The 23,226-nt window shown below is 39.9% G+C and overlaps 1 protein-coding gene and 1 pseudogene across 3 annotated transcripts in view; one reads left to right on the top strand and one right to left on the bottom strand.

Annotated features, from left to right (window-relative positions):
- The window catches only part of LAMA3 (laminin subunit alpha 3), a 64,627-nt gene that overhangs the window by 32,990 nt on the left and 8,411 nt on the right, over nucleotides 1-23,226 (top strand). For all 3 annotated transcript variants that reach the window (XM_023530807.1, XM_023530808.1, XM_011360441.2), the window contains 14 exons: nucleotides 746-916; nucleotides 2,352-2,503; nucleotides 2,666-2,828; nucleotides 3,249-3,382; nucleotides 4,215-4,359; nucleotides 7,296-7,415; nucleotides 7,797-7,930; nucleotides 10,885-11,002; nucleotides 11,381-11,521; nucleotides 13,392-13,516; nucleotides 14,139-14,270; nucleotides 15,191-15,344; nucleotides 19,307-19,476; nucleotides 22,075-22,258. In XM_023530807.1, the coding sequence (XP_023386575.1) occupies nucleotides 746-916; nucleotides 2,352-2,503; nucleotides 2,666-2,828; nucleotides 3,249-3,382; nucleotides 4,215-4,359; nucleotides 7,296-7,415; nucleotides 7,797-7,930; nucleotides 10,885-11,002; nucleotides 11,381-11,521; nucleotides 13,392-13,516; nucleotides 14,139-14,270; nucleotides 15,191-15,344; nucleotides 19,307-19,476; nucleotides 22,075-22,258 (2,043 nt within the window). The remainder of the gene's footprint in view (nucleotides 1-745; nucleotides 917-2,351; nucleotides 2,504-2,665; nucleotides 2,829-3,248; nucleotides 3,383-4,214; nucleotides 4,360-7,295; nucleotides 7,416-7,796; nucleotides 7,931-10,884; nucleotides 11,003-11,380; nucleotides 11,522-13,391; nucleotides 13,517-14,138; nucleotides 14,271-15,190; nucleotides 15,345-19,306; nucleotides 19,477-22,074; nucleotides 22,259-23,226) is intronic.
- Nucleotides 4,890-5,008, bottom strand: LOC111739903 (annotated as a pseudogene).

Here is a 23,226-nt window from a genome sequence, read left to right as displayed (position 1 = left end):
AGCTACCGAAGCTGGTCCACAGACTAGGTCTAGTCAGAGAGCTTTTGTTACTGGTCTGTGATATATAAGTATAAAATTGAGAGTAAATGTTTAGCAACTTTTAATATTTTGAATTGCCTCAGCATCCAAGCATGGGATCGATGGAAAAATACCTTCTTTATTTCATTTTTCTAATAATTTAATTTCTAATATGTTTTACAAAAGATTTGGTCCAGAGCAGCTTAGACAAAACAACAACAACAATGATGGTCCTTCACCAAAGTGTAAGAAGCATCGTTTTAGAGAGCTTTGATGCCCTCATTTTTTAGGTCTGAATTCCTGTGATGACATGTAATAAGTTCATGAGAAATGGTTTCTTAAAAAGTTCCTTTAAAAATGTTTTTGATGCATTATATATTTATATATGCCTGGCATCATGCTAAGTGCTTCTGTATGTGTTAGCTCATTGACACAGGGGTGGAATCACTATTATAATAATGATTATATTCCTGATACAGAGAATGAAATTCACTGCTCAAACACCAGAGGGCTGATAAATAGGAAGAACATGAATGTTTTATTACTCGGCTCCTGAAACAGTTTCATGAGTTTATAATCTGGGTCTAGGAGATATTCACACTCTTTTGCGCCTTATCAAAACAACTTGGAAAAGGTTAAAAGGAGTAGCTACAAAGTCACAATCTACCACTTAAAAGAGCATACCCACTTTTCTCACAGGTTGACACCATAGATCTTTCTCTCACAGGTCGCTGTCCCCATGAGGTTCAACGGGAAATCTGGTGTTGAAGTCCGGCTGCCAAGTGACCTGGAGGATTTGAAAGGATACACATCTCTTTCTTTGTTTCTACAAAGACCTGAATCAAAAGAAAATGGGGGGACTCAGAATATGTTTGTGATGTACCTTGGAAATAAAGATGTAAGTATTGCTTTGACATTTCTTTTGTTTTTAAAACAGAATATAGCTTTTGATTTGCGTGATACCACTGTGTCACTGAGGTTGGCACAGCGGGAGGAAATCCTACCAACATGCCAGCAAACTCCACCACCTCTGACGGCCCCACAGGGGCCCTTCTGGCATTCACGGACTGTTATCTACCGGCAGATCTAGGGACTTTACCTGATTCCAACGCATGGGCACACATGTATACCCATTAGCGTATACACCCTGCAGTTCAAGATCGGCCCTCTCCCCTCATGACCAGAGCAGCAATAGCCAGACGTCATGAGAGTTAACAGAAGTTCTTCCTCACGGAATTGTGACCCTGTTCTCTGTCTCATAACATCCAGCCCAGTCCTTCCTCAGCTCTCTGGGGTGGGGACCATCTGTGGCTGAGGACTGGAGCAAATGAAGCCTCTCCTACCTAATTAATCAGAAATCCAGTTGCCCCATCTCTTTATAATTCTAAATTCTTCAAACCACTGCTGTTACTGGCATTTTGAACAGTTCATTTTAGCTTTTAATCCCTCCACTTAAAATACATTTCTTCAACTTGTCAGAGGAAAAGCTAATCATTGATTGGTTAGGAAACAATTTTTGGAAAAGAAATATCTGAAACATGGTTCTTGAAAATTCTGTCCAATTAAGAAATAGCTGATTGTCACTAATGGATGCCACATTTAAAGATTCCTAAAATCAACACTATTATTAATCATTTTTTCATGCTTTAAGCTGTTGGTACTTTATTTGTAGCTTTCTTATGATATGACTTTTTGCTCTGTATTATGACAAATTTCTCTGTTTTATCTTTGACAAATTTATACCATCTTCCTACTACATACCATACCCTGTACTTATAATAAAGAAAAATTTGTTTCTTGAATGTACTTAATATTCACTTAAAACTGATTAAAATGGCGGATTTTTTTTTTTTTTACCACAACTTAAAAAAATTTGTATCTACCTTAAAATGCTCATACTCTAACAGGAGAAATATACACTTGTAGCTGACTGTGATAATACAGGGTGCTAGGTGTTATAACAGAACCATAAACAAAGTGTTAAGAGAATGTTGTATTACGGTATGGAGAGAACAAAAAATGGCTTATCTCCCTATAAACCTAAAATCTAATGGAGTCCTGAGTCTGGTTCATCTTTATGGCTGGTGCTTGGCAAATATTTGTAGATCAAGCACATGGGGGAGTGAATAAATGAGTGCACTATACCATGAGCAAAGTCAGCTCAGACATTATTTCTATCTCTATTATTCCGTATAAGGATACACCTCATTTATCCTGTCCGCTCAAGACTTATTGTATAAAACCCATTAGGTATTTGAGATGCACTCTCTTGGGATAGGAAGTTGAGAGAATATAGTATGTGAAATGCTCTGAAGTGGACTTTACACCTCCAGGCCTCCAAGGACTACATCGGCATGGCAGTTAAAAATGGGCAGCTCACGTGTGTCTACAACCTGGGAGAGCATGAGACTGAACTCCGGGTGGACCAGATCTTGACGGAGAGCGAAACTCAAGATGCTGTTATGGACCGAGTGAAGTTTCAGAGGTACAAGTCTGATAGACTTCTGCTTCTTGTTAATCTAACTGACATTCACCAAACCTCAATTGTACGTGTTGCTGAACCCCATTCTTAGTATTGTGGCCTTGATTTCTTTCATTTTTGCATAGATTTTTATATAACTTTATTATCTAATTTATTTTTGAACAGAATTTATCAGTTTGCAAGGCTTAATTACACCAGAAGAGCCACATCTAGTAAACCAGAAACACTTCAGTTCCATGACATTGACAATGGAAATAGCAACACACTCCTTAATTTGGATCCTGAAAATGTTGTATTTTATGTTGGAGGTTACCCACCTGATTTTAAAGTAAGTGCAGATGTTATTCACTGAATGAAAATATATAAATTTTAATTGAATATAAGGACGTCATGTCTCTAATTGTCAACTGGATATAAGCTATATTTAACTATCTATTCTTAAAGCTCATCCAGTGATAATAGCAACACTCCAGTATTTCCTATGTGTAGTGATCTGTGCTTAAGTATATTAATTTACAAAGCATCGTTATAATTCACACTTCCCATATGAGGAAACAGACAAAGAGGTTGAATAATTTGCCCGAGGTCGTACAACTAGAAATACTAAAGCCAGGGCATTTGGTTCCAGGGTCCACATTTTTAACTCTTATACTATATTGATGGTTAAAAGTGATAGATTTGTACTATTTCTTGGTCAACTTGATCAGTCCTTTGTTTGGTTAGTAAATTTTTGTCGCATTTTTTTCAGCTTCCTAGGAGTCTGACATTCCCAGCATACAAAGGTTGTATTGAATTAGATGACCTCAATGAAAATGTTCTGAGCTTGTACAACTTCAAAAAATCTTTCAATCTCAACACAACCGAAGTGGAGCCTTGTAGAAGGTAAATAAAACCTAGAAACTAGTGTCTCTGTAACTGATTTTAACTTGCAGGTATATTACGTATAATAAAGGATAGCCAGTAAGATGCTGTTGATGTCACTGGTTGCTTTGAGCCAGTAGTTCTTAAATTAGACGTTTATGCAACAATGCTAGTCTATCCCTAAAATCTAATGATGGCAGTCTTTTCCTCATTTGTATAATATGTTACATTGATAGTGTTTTCTCAATTTTGGAAAAAATAAATCTTAAATTTTTGGTGCCTCCTACCACAGAATTTTTAGTTTTAGATAGTACCCGATTTAGGGACTAAATCAGTGCCTGTATTTACTGTAAATTAAAAAAAAAATAGTGGTCCACAAAGTATACCATGACTTTCTTGGCAGTCTGACACCCGTACCTATTCAAAACTTGCTGCTTTGAGCTCCTGACCATCCTTCTAGTTAAAAGAATTTGGAATAGTCTAATATGGAACAGACTGAGTACTTATTACTCAGAATAAAAGTTTCTATTTCAAGTTAATAATTTCTTACATTTCAAGCTCTTCAGCTACTAGGCCACATCTTCCTAATTAGATATTTCCAAAGGGGACTCTTGAATGTTATCTTTGTTGAGCTAGTGTTTGATTATCGTAGAGTATAAGGGCACATCCAGGAGAAACAACTGGCCATTTTAACATTTTAAATATGTTTCCTCTTCTTGAAAAAATCATGACAACTATATTGCTTATGCTTTGCTCCGTTTTTCAGAAAGCAGCACCTTGCATTAATAAACACACTTGTGTGGTAGTCTTTTGCTGCTGCTGTGTTCTAACTAATGATGATTCTCATTGACAGGAGAAAGGAAGAGTCAGACAAAAATTATTTTGAAGGTACAGGCTATGCTCGAGTTCCAACTCAACCAAATGCTTTCTCCCTAAACTTTGTACAGACAATTCAGACCACTGTGGATAGAGGTTTGCTGTTCTTTGCAGAAAACCAGGTAATCTATATTATAAAGCATCTAAATACTAACAAATATGTCCATTTGATTGGTTAATTTGGGGGTAACTGATTTATTATAAACAACCAACTAGATCTGAAAGGCACTGAAAACGTTACCTGCATCATTTCCCTTGGCCCGGCTCTACTTTCTTTGGCTACGGGAGTGAGTGCTTAATGAGGCAAGTAGTCAGGAATTTGACAGCCCGCCACCAAAATATGGAAGAAATCTTCCCCTTTCCCATTCTATTCTCACTGTCACTTTCATTCTTTGAAAACTACTGTTTGCCTAATAATTTACTTAATCTGTATAAAAACATGTAAAGGCCTCTGGGGCCCTCTGAGAGCTAGACCGTTTGAACTACTGTTTGCATCTTGGTCTGACCCTTGCCAGGCTGTGTGAGATTGTCTTTTAGAGACTTGACACTGACTGCCCAAGACATGGATGCTTCTCTGTTATCAAGCAACTGAGAGGCCATTCTTTTTTTTTTTTTTAACTTATTTATTTATTTATTTATTTATTTATTTTTATGCCTACAGCACCTGGTATTTCTAGGTGGTCTCCCATCCAAATACTAACCAGGCCCGACCCTGCTTAGCTTCTGACATCAGACGAGATCAGGCACATTCAGGGTAGCATGGCCATAGACAGAGGCCATTTTTAAGCCCGCTAGTTTAGGAAAGGTCCAAAGCGATGCTCTACAAGCAATTGTCAGCGCCATCTGCTTGTAGATGGGCCTGGCTTAATGGCTGCTGTTAATAGCTCTTCTGTAGCTGCTTCTACAGGTAGGATTTCTGGAGAAATATGGATCAGCCAATGGGAGCTCCAGTCTGAGAACGTGGGATTCATAAGGAGCTTGGGATTTTACCAGACACTTCTACCTGCAGGGTGGGGATACAGGCCTGATCCAAATCTCCTTTCTGGGGTTGGTCGGGACTCTCCGGGAGATCCCAAGGCTGAACCAGCTCTGACGGTTTGAAAGATCCCGATCTGTTTGAAGAATGCAGAGAGCTGAGAAGTCACACAGCATCTTCAAGTCAAGGAGGTTGTTTTTTTACAACAAGGTCTTCTTTGTACTACATTTTAGAGTTCTTGGAGACTAAGAACCGAAAATATTGCTTATATTAGAAGAAAACTTACAAAATGCTATAGTAACCAGATAAGAGAAAATGATCCAAAGTGCTGCTGTGAAGTAGGATGGATCATTACACCAGTGACTTGATGTTATCCTGTTACTTATGAGTGTGATGAACCCTAACTGGCTTCCAAGGGCAAGGCTTAGGATCCACATGAGGACTGATTCTTATAGATAAGAACTCTGGCAGAAGACTTCAAAAAGAGGCCTTCTTATCAATAGAGAACTGTGTAAGAGCGAAACTTCTAACCCTACAGGACAAATTCCTCAGCTTATCTTTCCACTAAGGAAATGGATGGTTAAAGTATGTGAGAATACTTTTCATCTAGAATATAAGGTCCTAAACAAAGTTATGTTTGTTAATTGGATAATTAATTCATTACAGTGGTCATGAGTGTATAGAGGGAAAGTTTGAGGCGTAATCAGGATGTTTAACAGGAAAGACATTCTTAAACAAAGGGTGCTTAATCTGGGACTTTGAGGACAAGTAGAAGATAACTTTTGAAGGGGAGAGGGCAGAAGGGTGATCCATGTGTGGGAAGGGGCAAGAAGAAGACCCAGACATGAGAAGGCTAAGGAGCACTCAGGGATGGAATGATGGCCCATGTGGCTGGGGCACAAAGGTCTAGAGGGACCACTGAGAAACGAAGCAGAAGGGGTGGTCAGGGCCGCAGAGCACTTGCTAGGGAGTTAGAGTTTTATCCTGAAAGCAAAAGTGAGTAACATGCTCACACTGGCGTATTCAAAAGACTGCTCACCAGCTGGCATTTTCAAAAGTCTGCTCAGTAACAGGCATTTTCAAAAGACCGCTCTGGCTGCAAAGTGGAAAATCAATTCAGGAGGGGACAAAGTGAACATGGGGAGGGGGCATAGCGCCTTATTGCTGTGCAGTCCAGCTGAAGGAGTTGTGACTGAGACTAGGTGGCATGTAATAAAGAGAGAGTTAAGAAGTGGTAGATTTGACAATATTTGATTGGATGGAAGAGAGAGGGAAGAATCAGGGACAACTCTTGGTGGGTTTGTGGCTGATTCAGCAAGGTGATTATTGGTGAGAGAGAAAGGAGGAGAGAGAGCAGCATGAAGGGCCGAGAGACAGGCTTGGCAGCAGGTGGGAGGCATGTAGATCATAAATTCTGTTAGAGATATTTTGAACTTGAGTATCTGTGAGTCATGTCAGCAATAGCAATAAGGTTATCAGACGTACAGACCTGGCCCTGAAAAGACAGGGGAAGAATATTTGGGCTTCATGGGCACACCCGAATCGGAACCAAAGGAGTGACTGTGACTGTGAGGCAGAGAGAGTGGTGGGAGGGCAGAGGTCCAATGCAGGATACTGGAGGGACCCCCAACACCTAAATGGAATGTGGGGGGATGGGCCGGCAAACGAGACTGAGACATAGTGATAAGTCAGAAAACAGATGGTGGAAAATGTCTGAGGGTTAAGTAAGACCTTACCTCTCTCTAAAAGGTAGCAGTCATTTCTTCACATGATATGAATGATCTGAATCTTTTCAGTTTCCATTTGTGCATGCTGGTTATAGATTATTATGAAACAAAATCATGATTATAACATTTATTGTGTCCTTCCTGTGTACCAACCACCGTAGATATTTACCATGACTTGTAACATTTGACCATCATACACAAACCAGGAACCAGGGACTGCAGCACTACTGTCCTTTTTTAACTAGGAGGCAGCTGGAGCTGAGAGCAGTCTGTAACTTGAGAGTAACTTGAGTTCCAGTGTTTAAGTCTTCTTTTGTTGAGTCTCCTGGTAATCTACATTGTTTCCATGCTCTAGGATCACTTCATCTCCATAAATATAGAAGATGGCAGTCTCCAGGTGCGATACAAACTTAATTCAGAGCCACCAAAACATCAAGGAACCAGAGACCTCATAAACAACGGGCAAGATCATTCGGTATATCCTTTGAGCCTGTTTACTTGACTTGTTAAACATCCTTCATCCTTTGTGGTTAACACAGAGCCCAAAACACATTTCTATTACCAGATGAACTCACAGTTATTAACCAAGGGACATGTCCTTTTAAAATTTGAACATTTGGGCATGAAATATATAACACGTATATGGCCTATATAAAACATGATTAATTTCCAATGTAAACATGTCTATTTAAATGTTTCAATACTATATTTTTATATAGAAGTGCTATTGCTCAGAGTCTTCTGCCATGTATATAAATAAATCTGAGGGAAGACAAAATCAAGATAGCTCTGAACCACTGTGAATAGGATTCTTTTATTTCCCATTGCTCACTGACTCATCTCTCATTTATTTCAGTTTCTGATCAATATTAGAAAAACCCAGAAACTTACGTGGATAATTGTGAATACTCAAAAAATTAGAATCGAAGGTGAAATATTTGATTTTAACACATATTATCTGGGAGGAATTCCAATTTCAATCAGGGAAAGGTAAGATGATTTTTTATTTTTTAGAAGGAAGCAGATTGCTTCTCTTAGTGGTTATGCTTGCTACTGATGAGTTTACGTTCTTTAATTCTAGCAACAAATAAACACAAATAGTTAGTTTTCAGTATGAACAGTGTTTGGCAACAGAGTAAAACAATATAAATACTGAAAAATGGGACTGGCCATTTGAAAGGGGGGGTGGGGCTAGGGGAGCTGTGCCCCCCAGTGGCCTATGAAACCCCTCTGACATGGGCCACTGCAGGGCAGGGTGGGCATGGAGGAGTCTTCTATCGGGCCTCTTCTATCAGTCTTCTACTGATAACCCATAGCTGAGCTCTGCAGGAGCAACCCGCAGTTCTTTCAAAGGAGGGAGGCCTTCTGACACCTAGCATAAATGGAAGGCCCTTATGGACAGTAAGTGCTTAAAACTAATGTGGAGCAGAGCAGGCTAGTGTCATCTCTAGAGAAAGCAGCTTTGAACAAGAGATTTTGTGGATGTTCTGGTTTTTCCTCTTACTGTGGTGTATCTCCTGGGAATGGGGACCCATATCTTTTAATGACATGTTTAAAATTACAGTCAGAAGTCACAATCTGTTCATCTCATTTGCTTCCCTTCCCATGAGAAGAGAAAATCACTTGCCAGAGGGTCTCGAAGCAACAAGAAATTTTTCCTGAGACCTGACACTGTTGTGCCTTAGCATTTAATAATAAGACATGAAATAATTTGAGAAGTAAAAGTCAGTCAAGGATATATTGGACAATTGCTCAGTACCTAGGACTGAAGTTAGGATTACATTTTGCTCTTACTGCTTTATGAAATCTGCTTCCAGCAGGCTGGGACCTGGCTAAGTCTTTATGAATGGGTTGGCCCATAGTATGCACACACCCCCCAATGTACTAGCCCACGAACACCACAACTTACACCCCTATGCAGCCACATTCCTCTGGCAAGTGTGTTCAGACCCTGCAGACTGGAGTAAACATGGAACTCTAGGCCCTCAGTGATCCAGGGTACACCTCAAAGAATAGTAGAAATAAATCTTCTATCTTAACATATCTGCTATGAAAGAGTCATGATCATTCCAAGTGCCATAGGTACACAGACTGTGAAAGCATAAAGTGTGAGGCCTTCAAATCACATTATCTTGTGTGACACATCGACCACCCAAATCCCACCGCTGCCACTTTTCTACTGTGTGACCTTAGGCAAGCTACTCAACTTCCCCCAGCCTTCTTGCTGCTACATCTGTAACATGGGGGTAGTAACTGTCTATTGATTAGGGTGGTTGTGAGGATTCAGAGTAATAGAGTTAGCATGGCGCCTGGCACATGGTAAGTGCCCAGTAAATGTTAGATAAGAAAATATACCCCGCAAAAGGTTATTGTGAGGATAGAAAAATAGTACCTTGGACAAAAGTGCTCCATATCTGTTAGTGATCTTTCCCCTCCCCCTTTTTTTCTGCCATCTTTTTCTTCCTTCGACATATACTTTATGGAAAGAAGGGCATCAGGAGATGCCGATGGGTCTAAAACATGTTGATATATAGGAGAAAATGGATCCAAATGTATGTATTAATAGACAAGCTTCAGGAATTCATATGAATTTTCCTCCTCTTCTGAGGCAAAAAGCCATTTTTATAAAATAAGTAAGCTCGTGCTGCAATGCCAGTGAATATTCACTTCTTCTTTAATTTTATGCACATTACATATAGCTAAACTGTTTATAATGAACTGAATAAAAATGAATGCAGCCACCCTTCCATTTAGAAAACTGAATTGCCTTAAAGATTTATAATGAAATCAGCTTTGTGTTTTTCTTAGTCCGTCATTCATTTAAGAAACACAAATATTTGCCTGCACTCAGCTGGTTCATGTATGTTAATGTTTTACATGAATTCAGCTCCAGACAGATCCAGCAGTCTGGAGAAATGCCAAGGCAGCCACATAGGGAGATGCTTTAGAGGTGACTCTCATTACAATGATTGCACTAATTTGGGGACAGTTACTGAGCCCACCGCCTCACATGGAGTCCCTGCTCTGTACCAAGCACCATTTGAGTGTGTTACATGTATTAATTCATTTAAACTCCTGACAAACTTATGAAACAGATTTAAATATTCCCATTGTGTAAATGAGGAAACAGAGGCACAGAGAAGTTAGGTCGCCTGTTCAGGCAGTAAGGATAGGCCTTGAACCTAGGCAGTCTGGCTCTTGAGCCTACAGCTCTAGAGCAGCACTATCTTGTTTCTAAGAAACACTTCCTGAGTGCTCACGACTATGTGCCAGGTATGGTCCCAAGGACTTCTTGTGCATTGACTTGTTTAATCCTCACAATAACCAGTTCCCCAGGTTGCACAGTTAAGTGGTGTTGGATACAGCACATGAGGCCAGGCAGTGATCTCTACGGTTCCAGCTTGGCTTTGGTTAAATACCAATTCACATTTTTCATAATTGACTAGAACTCAAAAAAAGTTTGTTTCTTCTGAGTTTATGGTGGCTAATTTAAAAATAGACATAAAAAAAGTTTTTTAGCACATTCCTGGCTCTAATAAGTTACTTATTAAGTTATTTACATATTTGTTAATATTTATAGTATATTGACTTATTAATATACTTTTTATGCATCATGCCCTGCCATGACTCCAGGAGGGTGGGGAAGCAATTCTCAATATTGTACATCTTCTATGTCTCTATACCTTTAGGGGACCCTGGCAAGTCTTCTATTAACATTACTGTGTTCATTTTTAAAGGTGAGAATTCAGAATCACATAGAAAGGAAGTAGATTTTGTCAGCATCACAAAATAAGTAGCATTATAGAAATCTCTTCAGAACAGATAACCATAAAATATGTACTTGTTTTATGGGTGATAAGTAGTAGAGACTGCAGTTCTTCAGCTCCAATGCTCAGGCAAGCCTGACCCGGTACATCTCTTTCCTTTTTCGTATCCCAAATCAGATTTAACATTTCTACACCTGCTTTCCGAGGCTGCATGAAAAATCTGAAGAAAACTAGTGGTGTCGTTAGGTTGAATGATACTGTGGGAGTAACAAAGAAGTGCTCAGAAGACTGGAAGGTAAGTGAAGAGTTCAAAATCTTTCAGGGGAGTGCGCCGCAACCAACCCATCTTTGGTATTTGTTAACACATCAACTTTGGACTTTTTTTTGTGGTAGCACACAGTGTTATCATGAACTGGCTCATACACAATCTCCACCTACTTGAAAACCTCTTCAGGCTTATGTATTAAATTTGTAAGAAAGAAGGAATACCAACTATACACAGAAAAACATACAGACGAATGATAAAATCATTCAGCAAAGCAAACTTTTATTTCTTCCTGAGGCAACGTAAGCCACATTAATCAGTTCAAATGAGATGACATAGGATGATCTATTGTATTTCAGCCATGAAATTATTACAACGCCAGTAATTTATTTCATATTTGCATTTCAGCTCGTGCGGTCTGCCTCCTTCTCCAGGGGAGGACAATTGAGTTTCAATAATTTGGACTTGTCATTGACCAGCCACTTCCAGGTCTCCTTTGGATTTAAGACTTTTCAACCCAGTGGCATTTTATTAAATCATCCGATACAGGTATGAAATATTGCATGAATATTGAACAAGATTTAAACCTGACTCAAAGTTTGGTGTCAGAAACAATATAGAAATTTTGAACGTAAATTAGTTTGGAATTTATCTGTCATTACCCAGTAAATGCCATTGTACATTTCACTCATAGAAGTTATTCCCCATCCCAGGGTAGGACCTGAAGGAAATCAGGCTAGAAAGCACATTATAGTACACAGATTTGAATTTGTGGGTATTCATGGCCATTCATGGCCTCATTTTCATTCTTTTTAGATTTATTTTTTGAGTCAAAGTGTTATTATAACTGTTATAAGTAATAATGTAGCTTAAAGTTTTAGATCTAAGAAAAAAATCAGAATGTATCCCCTTTATTCCTTTTTGCTTCCACAAAAGATAGCCCTTGTTTTGCAACAATAACAAGGACAATATTTTGTCCTTGGACAATGGAGTCCTTGACAATATTTAATATTTAATAGTTGGACAATATTTACATCAGGGGAATGGAAGAGGAGAAGGTCATTTGCTCTTTGTTCACGTACAACAGAGCCGCAGAAATCCTCTATAACTTAAGAGGTTTTAGCTAGAAGTGGTTATGTAGGCAGAGAAGTAAGCTAACACTTAGCAGTCCCCTCGTGGGACGAGTGGATTTTAAAATATATAGCATACTGTCGTTCTTGGAATTGTTTCTTCAGGATTTCCCGCGCAACAGACATCTTGTATTTGTTGAAAGGAAGGATGGTAGCTGACTCTGTGGCTATGTCGTATTAGAAGGCCTCTCCTCTCTTGACATATTTGCTCATCAGTCTATTTTATTTTTTTCCAAAAATTAAGGCTGAACAAGTACATGTTAGCATTTAGATTGTGAGAGTGGCTCTTCTGTCAAAACAGGATGTTTTGATGCATTCTTTTGACACGCAACACTTGTTTCCTCTGCCAAGCGTAGGGACACTTAGTACACAATATATAAAATGGTCAAAAGCAGATGGAAGAATTGGCTTAGCAAAAGATGAGATCAATCCTGGGCAATGCAGGAATCCTAGAAATATGCTAGGAACATTGCCCTCAACTTCATAATTGGTTAGCTAAGAAATATATATCAATTAACATTCTTTTATCTAATTCACAATGAATATTGACAACTGAATAAAAAGAATCAACATAAAATGAAACTGACAATGGCTAAAACCACACACTGTCAAAATTGTTTTAGACTAAAAACTCACCGAAGAATTACATCTTGCAAAAAACTGCAAAAATTAAACCATAGAAAAAAACATCAACAAAATGAAAATGACAACTTCTAAAACTACACATATTTCTTACTAAGAATTGACAGAATCAAATCATTCTGCCAGAATTTGTATCTGCAGAGTTTGACATTGGAAAATTGAACTTCCTAGAATTTATGACCAGAAAATTAAAAAATTCATAATTACTGAAGAGAAGATATTGTCGTTATAACCACATATGGAAAAAATTGATAAATCTAGTCTTCATTGTAAAGTTTTGTAGAAAAGAATTGATCTGATGAAAATAACTTCAGAAAGAATGAAAGTAAAAACAGAAAAATTTAGAAAGGGTTTAATTGTTTTGTATAGTTGATGGAGAAATTAAATTGGTTTATGAAAGTAGGTCTGTAAAAATGCTTTGATAAACTCATCAGTGTTGAAATAATTTGCATAAGATTTTTATATTCATAAACATGACATTAAAATGTTTAAAAATAATCTTTAGATCAAAATAGCAAAGTCAAAACATTTGGGTCAAAAAATCCTGACTGTTATACATAGTTTTGATCGTAAATTCAGTATTATACATTTATAATCCTTAAATGCAAATTAATTGCATTGATGGGTATGTTCCATGATGATTTCAGGTCACCCTGGAAGATGGTCACATTGAACTCAGCATCAGGAATAGCGTCAGCTCGCCCTTGAAATCTTCACAGACATACATGGATGGTTTACTGCATTATGTATCTTTAATAAACGATAGGTCTGGGTGAGTAGAATGGCACTTCTGTCAGAGTCTAAGAACTTTATTTAGTTTAATGAAAATTTCTAGCATCTTTTCTTGTGAAATATTTAACTTTGATGCTGACATTATTTTACTGGTAAGTTCTGGCCTTCTTCCTGATTCTATACCCATTACCTTATTTAAAAAATCAATTAACATTGGATGGATAGATAAATTGTGGTATATTCAAAATGGGAGAATATTTAAAAAAAAAAAAAGAAATGGAAAAGAAACAAAATGGGAAAATAAAATGAGAGGAATGATCACGAAACATCTACAACTATGCAGGAAGACATGGTTCCTGGGGTGCTGGTCAGTTCTTCTTTATCTGGGTGCTGGTAATGTTGGTGTATTCACATTGCAAAATCTCACTGAGACATACACCTATGACATGTGCACTTTCTGTATGTGCAGAATACTTTAGTAAAAATATGTGTAAAAAATACATGGAAAAAAGTTTAAGTGCTTTTTGAAAATAAATCTAGTTTAATGAGTTATCTTACATAAAAAACATTGAGTCTGAATTGAAGACAGTAAGTTGACCACAAAGTGACAACCTTTTTTTCCCAGTACGTCTCACTCTTGTTTTGCTTTCCTCCTCTTTCAGATTTCGGGTCCTCATTGATGACCAGCCTCTGGAAAATAACCAAAGGCTAGAAGGCTTTTCAAATACCCAGAAATCCCTGCGTCTGGGTGGGGGTCATTTTGAGGGCTGTATCAGCAATGTTTTTGTCCAGAGGTGCGTACCCTCTTCTGAGTGTGTGGCTAAAGAGAACAGGCTGGTGATGCAGAGGGCACATCATTGGTTTGTTAGCGGAGTCAGATTACCACAAACTTTCAAAAATGACTCTTTTGGCACAATACACACATTAAAAACAAACCACCAACAAAAACACCTGAGCCCAGCCTTCCTTTGTAGGAGCAGCTTTGTCACATAACCTTGGAAAGGATCTAATGAAAATTAAGTTTCAGATTATGGCCCTGAAAAATAGTCACACTGAAATTTTATTTCATTTTAATCAAGATTGCACAATTAGATTTAATCAGTTCTCCCAGTTTTCAAGGCCAAGGAATTGCATGGACAAGTGCAGTGCTAGGAAAGCACAGCATTGAGAAGGTAGAGAGAGTAGAGCGTGGTGCTTGCATGCGAATGTTTCAATGTTCTTCCCTTTTTGATAGGAAATGATCGTTTTTAGGTAAGAGGCAAAACCCTCCCCAGGGCAGAGGGAGGACCAGGGACTGGTCATGAACTTCTGGTCAAGTGGCCTGTCAGGAGCTTGTGGGCTCCTGCTGTCTCAGATAACACTCATGAGATAAAACAGATTTATCTGTGAGACTTTCCTACTCAAATGCAGCGAGGTGAATTATTCCAAAAACTCACTTCTGGGGTTTCCTTACATGGACCATCATTCTCAATCATCCAGGTCCCACGTTTCTCCTCTATGCATATTATACTTTCATATTTCTATATGACACCCATTCTAAAGAGAGACCTGTACAGGCTTTGCCACAATCCTGGTTATTCACAAAGAAAAAGAAAAAAAAAATGTTTCTCAAGCACCTAAGATTGTGTGTTTTTGGAACAGTCTCTCCCTGCCAGTGCATCTTCCTCAGCTGTCAAGAGTTGGGCAGCGGCTTTCTTTTCTACCCTTGTTCCAGGTTATCACAGAATCCCGCAGTCCTAGATTTGACCACTAAATCTTCCAAGAGAGATGTGTCCCTGGGAGGCTGCAGCTTAAACCAATCACCTTTTCTAATGTTGCTTAAGGGTTCTACAAGGTTTAACAAAGCCAAGAATTTCAATATCAACCAGGTAAGTGTCAAAACCTTACCTCGGGTTTTGCTTCTTACCATCTCACGGGGAGTGTTGTGGGGGAGGGTGCAGGAGGGGTGTAGATGACCTGACCTCATTGTGGTCAGTGCCTCCAGGAAGTCGGATTGATGGGTCATCAACAGTTGGATTATACCAAAATGTCAAAGTGGATTTCTTTTTAGCTTTTATTTTGTATCGCGATGAAAATTTGGCAATTTTTGCAGCCATAGAACAAACAGAACCTTGACTAAGGTTTTCTAATTTCTGTAGCTAATGCTTTGCTCTTTTGACACTTCTGTTGTGTCTCCAGCAGGTACATTGATTGTCTCTAGAGTGCAGTGGCCATGCCCCTTCTCCTCCCCAAACCTTACCACAGGCACCCCCTGTTCCAGCCTCTTGTGACAGATATCCACATGTACTAGGCCTTGCTGAGACCAGTGTGCCTTGACCTTGACTGCACATGAGAAACACCTGGAGAGCTTTTACAATACCAACACTCAGGTTGCATCCTACCCAATTAAGTCAGACGCTCTCGAGGTGGGTCCAGGTGGCGAGAGTTTGTAAAGCTCCCCAGGTGATTCTAATGTGCAGCACTAAGACTGAAAGGGAGCAAAATTCCTTGTTTGGAGGAGCAGAAGCATTGCAATGAATCGAACACAGGGTTAGGACTCATAGAATTCCTTGCTCTGCCTGAGGTCAACTGTGTGACCTCCCTGTATCTGAGGTTACAATTAATATGATTAATGGATAAGATTGAGCACCTCCGATGTGCCAGCATTGCACTAAGCTCTTTAAGTGGATTTTCTTACTAAATCCACAAGTAACCTTGTGAGAAAAGTACTGTTACTAGCCACATCTTACAGAAAAGGACGTTGTGGTTTAGAAAGGCAAGCAATTTGCCTAAGCTCCTGCAGATGGAAGATGGAGTTGGAATTCAAACCCAGGCAGCTTGACTCCAGAGCCATTTGCTCTAAAGAGCAATGTGCTTCTTTCAACACACTTTTCACTGCTGTCTGCCGATATTTCCCCGCTGTACAATAATTTGGGGGAGTCGAATAGATAGTACATAATAAGAAATGTTTTATGCTCTTAAGAAAGAATACACTTCATGAATCCCAAGGGGTTGTCATTTCACTGTTATGAAAAGAACATTTTTAGTCCTACCCCATCAGGAATGAAGTTATATATTCATTTTTTCACTGTAAGCTGAAAATTACTGAGAAACTAAATTAGCGCAGTGATGGTGAAGTTGGAGAGAAGGAAATGGAGTCAAAGCTATTTACAAGATAGAATATACATGACTCATATTAATTGAATGTGGGTGGCAAGGGAGAGGGAGGAGTTAATATAATTCTGAGGCATCTAGTTCAGTTTATTGGATGGAGGTGCCATAATGGCGAAGACAAGGACAAGTATTTAGAGGGAAAGAGAATGGGTGGAGTTTGTGGCATATCGAGTGGCAGGTGCCTGTAGGACATCAGGTGGAGAAGGCTGGTGGGAGGCTGTCAGGTGTATCTGAGTGGGCTTTGGCAGATAGGGTGGGGATGGAGCTATTGATGGGAGACACCAGTGAATACACTATACTTAACTTTCCCGATGTTCCGTGCAAGCCTCCAGATTAGATGGAATAAGACATTAATTCTGCCTCCAAAAAGACCCAAAACAGAGAGAAGGCAACAGAGATTTGTGATTACAAATTAACTACTGGACTTTGGAGTCAGACTTCCTGGGTTTGTATCAGGTGTTATCACTTAAAAGATATGTGACCTTGAATGATTATTTAACCTCCGTGTGGATCTGTTTCCTGCAACAGAAATGAGGATAGATGATAGTACTATCTCGTGGTATTGTGATGGTGAAATGAGATATTAAGCACAAAACATGTAGAAAAGTGCCTGGCACATGGTAAGCATGCAATAAATATTAGCTATTATTGTTATACACCCTAGCGGCATAAGTGAACGGAACAAGCATGCTATGGGAGTGGTGCAGCAGGAATTTTCCTGCCACAGGGATCAAGGGTCCTTCCTGGAGATGGTGATACACAAACTAGTTCTGGATGCAGTATGGGTTGAATTTAGACAAGTGAATATTGCTGCTACATGAGCAGAAGCCCAAAGATGGAAGGCAGGATGTGGGTAGAACTTGCAGGTGCAAGATACTTTACGTGCATTTTCTCTGATCTTCACAAGTCTTCCTACTGTCTCTTCCAATTCTCAACACATCCCTCTGAGAGCAGAATAAAATGCTGACTTTAGAGGTCAGGAAATCAAGTCTCAGAGAGGTTAAAAAAATAAAAAACTTGCCCAAGAGCAACCAGTCAGTGAATGGTAGATTTAGAATTGAAGGTTGGGGCTATAGAATCCCTAAGAATGTGCCCTTCATAGTTGTATATGCTCCTCACAGTCACATGTTCTTCACAGTCACATGCTCTTCACATGTGGCCTCTGCAGGCTTGGGAAGCTTGGTAAACAGGAAATTTGGTGGAATAAGGAGACTAAGGGAAGTAAGCTTGGAATCATACTCTAACCAGATCAGGCGAGCCTTGGATGGCCTGACTTAATTTTGACATTTTTCTATAGTTAGCGTGTAGCCATTGAAAGGAGTGTGTTGGTTACAGAGTTTCAGATCCTGAGCCGCAGGTCTGGCTGTGATTTTAAGCAATTCACTTAACCTTCCGGTGACTGAAAATCTTCACTGAGTATTGTGCAAGCACAAAGTGTTTTATTTTTATTTTTAAAAAATTTTTATTAGATTTTATTTAAGTCAAACTGATGGCATTGCCAGGAAGCAAGATTTCAAATGCTCCCAAGCACAGAATGTTTTAAATAACTGGTATTAAGTTTGCATTCTTTGCATCCTATCTAGAAATCAGGTGAGGAAGGAAAACCTGATCTTGAAGGAATCTGAATCTGTTGGGAAGTCTTCAGCTGCTAGCTCCAGAAAACCCCTGCATAATGGTTTAACCAATAAGGAGGTTAAATAGCGTCACGTTGACGGACATAAGTGGGGCTCAAGGCCTGAAGCATCAGGATTGGCTGGGCTCTGCTTCCCCAGAACTATCTTGGCTCTATCCTGCACGGTTTAGGGCAACAGATTCTTACATGAGAATGCCAGCACCAGCAGCACAGATCTGTGTGTCTTTCTCTCTCTACTAGAAGGAAGTCCTTCTCAGAGGCCCCAGCCCTGACTTTCCCTCATGGCTCATTGGCTGGGAGCGGGTCACGTATTCACTCCTGAATTAATCCCTAGCAAGATGAATTCCCACCATTCACTTTGAAGAATGGACATCCCCACTGTGCTTTGAGCCCCATGGGAAAGGAGCAGTCAGGCCATCAAAATCTGGGTTTTGCAGCAGAGAAAAGGGCAGGGGGAGGCTGGCAAGTCTCAGTTTCTTTCAGCAATTTTTCTAGTCACATTTGACATTTACTATGGTCGATTTCTGCATTAAAACTCAGTCCTATTCAAAAGTTCAAAGCATCGTCCAGGTCAGAACAGACGTCTGTGCATGGGCCAACTTTGATGGAAGTGGAGACATACTTTGGTCCCCCCTCACCTTCTGTGCCCTGCTCTCTCAGTCCTTTCACTGCCCTGCTGCTAAAGCTCAAATGAATGGCCCTAAGGGGAAGTGTCAGGGAAGCTCCATATCCCACAGACTGGCTGTGCAGGCCTCGCTGCTGCTGGCCAGATACTGACTCTCAAGGGACACTGTGACTCTAACGAGGCCCAGTGTTGGAGAGGGGCTCTGGATACCTGCTGGTCTCAGATGTAGCACTATCAGAGAAGAGAGCAGACTTGTGTAGGATGGGAATAACATCCATCCTCCCCAAGGATGAATTCATCTGTATTAAATTCCTCTCTTAGGATCAAAAGTAAATCCTAAGCCAGACACTTAGCAAGGTAAGCATTCTTTGTTTTCTCCCATGATAATTAGCTCTAATGTTTTGCTTCTTTCCCATCAGCCATTGCAGGACACACCAGTGGCCTACCTGAGGAGCGCGGGGCTGTGGCGAGATGCTCAGTCTTGCGTATCACTTCCCCACACCCAGGCCAGTCACAGAGCCCTCAGGTTTGGAGATAGTCCCACCAGCCACTTGCTATTCACCCTTCCCCAGGAGTTGCTGAAACCCAGGTATTATTTAATTTTCCCGCCCTCATGCTAACTCAGAACCTAACCTCATGATTTTACTCCAGGGTAGGCAAGCTGGCATGACACCATGCATCTGTCACTGATGATGGTGACACTACCACTTTTGTGAAAAGAGGTGCTAGTCTGCACAGGACAAGAAGCACAATGGCCTGAGCGTGCTGCTCCCCACAACTGGAATGCACATGTGATGTGTGCTGTTCAGAGGCTGAAACAATCAGCTCAGCTCCGGTTTAGAACTGACAGTGTTCTAAAAATAAGACTGATATTTCTTTTCAAAGCTGCTATTTATTTCTATGATAAATCACCTTTCTTCTGCATTCTGTAGTCAGAGGGAAATCATTCTTTTAGGTAGACTTGGTGCCAGACAGATCATTTTTAGAGAATACGTTTGGACTTTTTATGCTAAATTGCATCTCTTTGGGGGAGGAAGGAATGAGCAGAAATATTAATTATGTCAGAAAAAAAGTAGAAAAACAAGGTTTGTCATTTTCATGTGATTTGAAGGAGACATAAATAAAAGGTGCCAAAAATTCCTTTATGACTTATCTATAGGAGCAGAATTTCCCAGGAGTCCAAAAGACTTGGCTTTTAGTCTATGCTCAGCCATTTGCTGTCTGCGTGAGTGTAGGCCATATGCCAGGTCAGGCCTCCAGGATGCAGATGTTCAGATGGGATTAGATGTGCAGGAGATTTATTGTTCCTGCAGAAGAAGGGGGAGGGGCAGGAGCTGGCAGGGAGACCCCTAGGCTGAGATAGGGACCTGATGCCTGTGAAAGGAGATGGGAAGGAAGAAGTGGGTAGAAAGGTAGTCAGACAACAGAGTGGCTCTGAGAAAGTCAGGTTTTCTACTCCTGCCTTTTTGGGGTCTGTTAGTCAGACTCTTCTGAAAGCAAGTCGCTTTAAGAAATAATTCTGGAGAGCAAATGATAAATCTCATAACCAAGCCCACATATGTAAAGTACTTTAATGCTGTAGCCAGTTCTAATTATCCTCCTTACATTGGCTAACCCTCATTTTCCAAACCTCTGCACTAACACAGAGATACACCAAGAGAAATATTAAGCGGTGTCACCATCTGGTTGGCTTAATTTAACAAAATATAGACTTCTTTTTCATTTTGAAGAACATTACCCTCAAGGAAACTTGCTAATATGAAGAATTAAAGCACATCTTACTGTTTGCTCAGCCTCCCAGTATTGAAAAGCAAGGAGAAGTTAACAGTGTAATTTTTGATTCTGCTTCCTGATTTTGCCTCCAAATTTTTCATTTACCATTTAATTCAATTCAGTTATTATTTCTTGGGTGCCTAATGTGTACTAGGCTTTAAGTAGGATAGACCCAGTTCCTGCCTTCTGTCCGATGTGCACTTAGACATAAACCACAAAGAATGAGTGAGAACAGCCTATTAATGCCTGTATCTCCTACCACCTCTTCCCACTGCACTTTTAGACTCCCCTCTCAGTGCACCTGTGTACCATACACAACTCAAGGAATGAAACGTCAGTGCTCGCCACAGTGCCGTATACGTACTACTCATTCATTAAATGTTTGTTGAATGAATGAATAAATAAGTGAATGGATGGATAGATGAATGTATGTGAGTTTTCCTAGAAAGTAAAACTTATTTAGCCAGATGTGTACGATATGTAACCATCATACAAATGAATATTAACTTTCACTCTCTGCTTTTACTGCGTGATGCTTGCTTAATTCCTGTTTCATCATAGGTGGGGTTTAAGGTCCAAGAAATGTAAAGGTGGGTGAGGGAAGGTAAATCTGTACTCCTGAGTCTCTGTGTTAAATGTGTCTGACAGAAAGAAAATGCTTACTTGATGCTGAAATCGAATCATTGTTATTCGAGTTATCCCCTGACATGTCTTTCACAACTCCTTTTTGCATATATACAAAATTGAATGCATATTTACTGGATTTAAAAAGCATAGGTGGCTAAGTGAAATAAGCCAGTCACAAAAAGACAAATACTGTATGATTCCACCTACGCGAGGTACGTAGAATAATCAAATTCACAGAAACAGAAAGTGGAATGGTGGTTGCCAGGGGCTAGGGGTGGGGCAGGAGGAGGGAATAAGAGTTGTTTAATCGGTACAGAGTTTCAGTTTTGCAAGATAAAGAGTTCTAGAGATCGGTTGCAGGACAACATGAAGGTACTTTACTAAACTGAACACTTTAAAATGGTTACGATGGTAAGTTTGATGCTATGTGTATTTTACCATAATTTTTTTAAATGCCAATTTTTTTTTTTCAAATAAGGCATCTTCCTCCTTGCCATGTGCTGGGACTTAACACCATTAGCTAAGCCTGCTGTAGAACTTCCATGTTATTCTCCAAGGCCATATGTATGGGAATGATACAATAAAACTTTTATCAGCTGGAATATAATAACTTTTAAAAGTTCCCAGAGAGATGGGTTATTTAATCAGTACATGCCTTGGTTTATTCATTTAAATAATGAGAGTTGGAATATTTGCTGCTCGCACTCTCTCCCAGCTTCAGAGACTTGGAAAAAATACTAAAAACCTCTATTTTTCTTCTTTGCCTATTGCTTTCTTTTTCCCCCAGGTCACAATTTGCTGTGGATGTGCAGACAACATCCTCCAGAGGGCTTGTGTTTTACACAGGCACTAAGAACTCCTTTATGGCTCTTTATCTTTCGAAGGGACGTCTAGTCTTTGCTTTGGGGGCAGAAGGGAAAAAACTGAAGCTCAAAAGCAAAGAGAAATACAGTGACGGGAAGTGGCACACGGTAAGAGCTGGCTGGGGCTGCATTAGAACCTCCAGTTGGTGCAGAATTCACTGTTGAGTAGCTGAAAATAGGAGTCTCAGCATCTTCTAGGCATGAGGGCACAAGCACTGAGAGAGAGGTCTGTGGTCAGAGGCACTGAGCGCCCCAACCTCTCAGCACTAGAGACTGCTACACCATGCCTGGATGTCGTCTTAAAAGGACAAGACGGGCTTTACTCCCTGCTTTTTCAGCCCCCTCCATGCCTCACTCCACCTTGCCTACTTCCACCCCTGCTTCCTGGACCATTTCTCTCCTTCAGGACAATTTCCAGGTCTCCAGGCCCCATTCTATGCCTTCTCCATAGCACAGTGTAAAGACTCACATTTCTAGAACCTTAGCTCTTGCTTCCAGGCACCCCAGATTTAAAGAAATACAGTTAAAGGCAAGAAAGGACTTACTTTTTTTTCTGATGAGGTAACTGGAACTCAGAAAACATAAGTGATTTGATAAGTTTTACTCACTTAGTCAACAAATATTTAGTGAGCTGCCATCCTGGAGAATATAAACAAAAATTTCCCAATATAATGTCAGATACTGGTAAGTGCTTTGAGGAAACACTAAAGCAAGGTAAGAAAGTAACTGAGTGGAGAGGCTATTTTAGATAGGGTAGGGAAAAAAGCCCTCCTGCAGGAGGTGACAATTATATGAAGTTTTAGGGAGGATATCCCAGGCAGAGGAAACAGCATGTACAAACACCCTCAAGTAGGAATTAGCTGAATGAGCAGACCAGCAAGGATAAGAAATGGAATTCAAAAAGCAAGGCAGGGCCCAGATAATGTAAGCTTTGAAGGCCAAGGTAAGGATTTGGATTTTATTCTGAGTGTCTCTGAAGCTTCTGGAGAGTCTAACACTAAAAAAGGAGCATTACATTAACAGATTTTTATTTTCAAAACTCTCTAGCTACAGAGTCTAAAAGTGGGTAAGAGTAG

This window comes from Pteropus vampyrus, unplaced genomic scaffold, assembly GCF_000151845.1.
Source record: "Pteropus vampyrus isolate Shadow unplaced genomic scaffold, Pvam_2.0 Scaffold55, whole genome shotgun sequence".
Lineage (NCBI taxonomy): Eukaryota > Metazoa > Chordata > Mammalia > Chiroptera > Pteropodidae > Pteropus > Pteropus vampyrus.
This window is presented reverse-complemented; position numbering and strand designations above follow the sequence as displayed.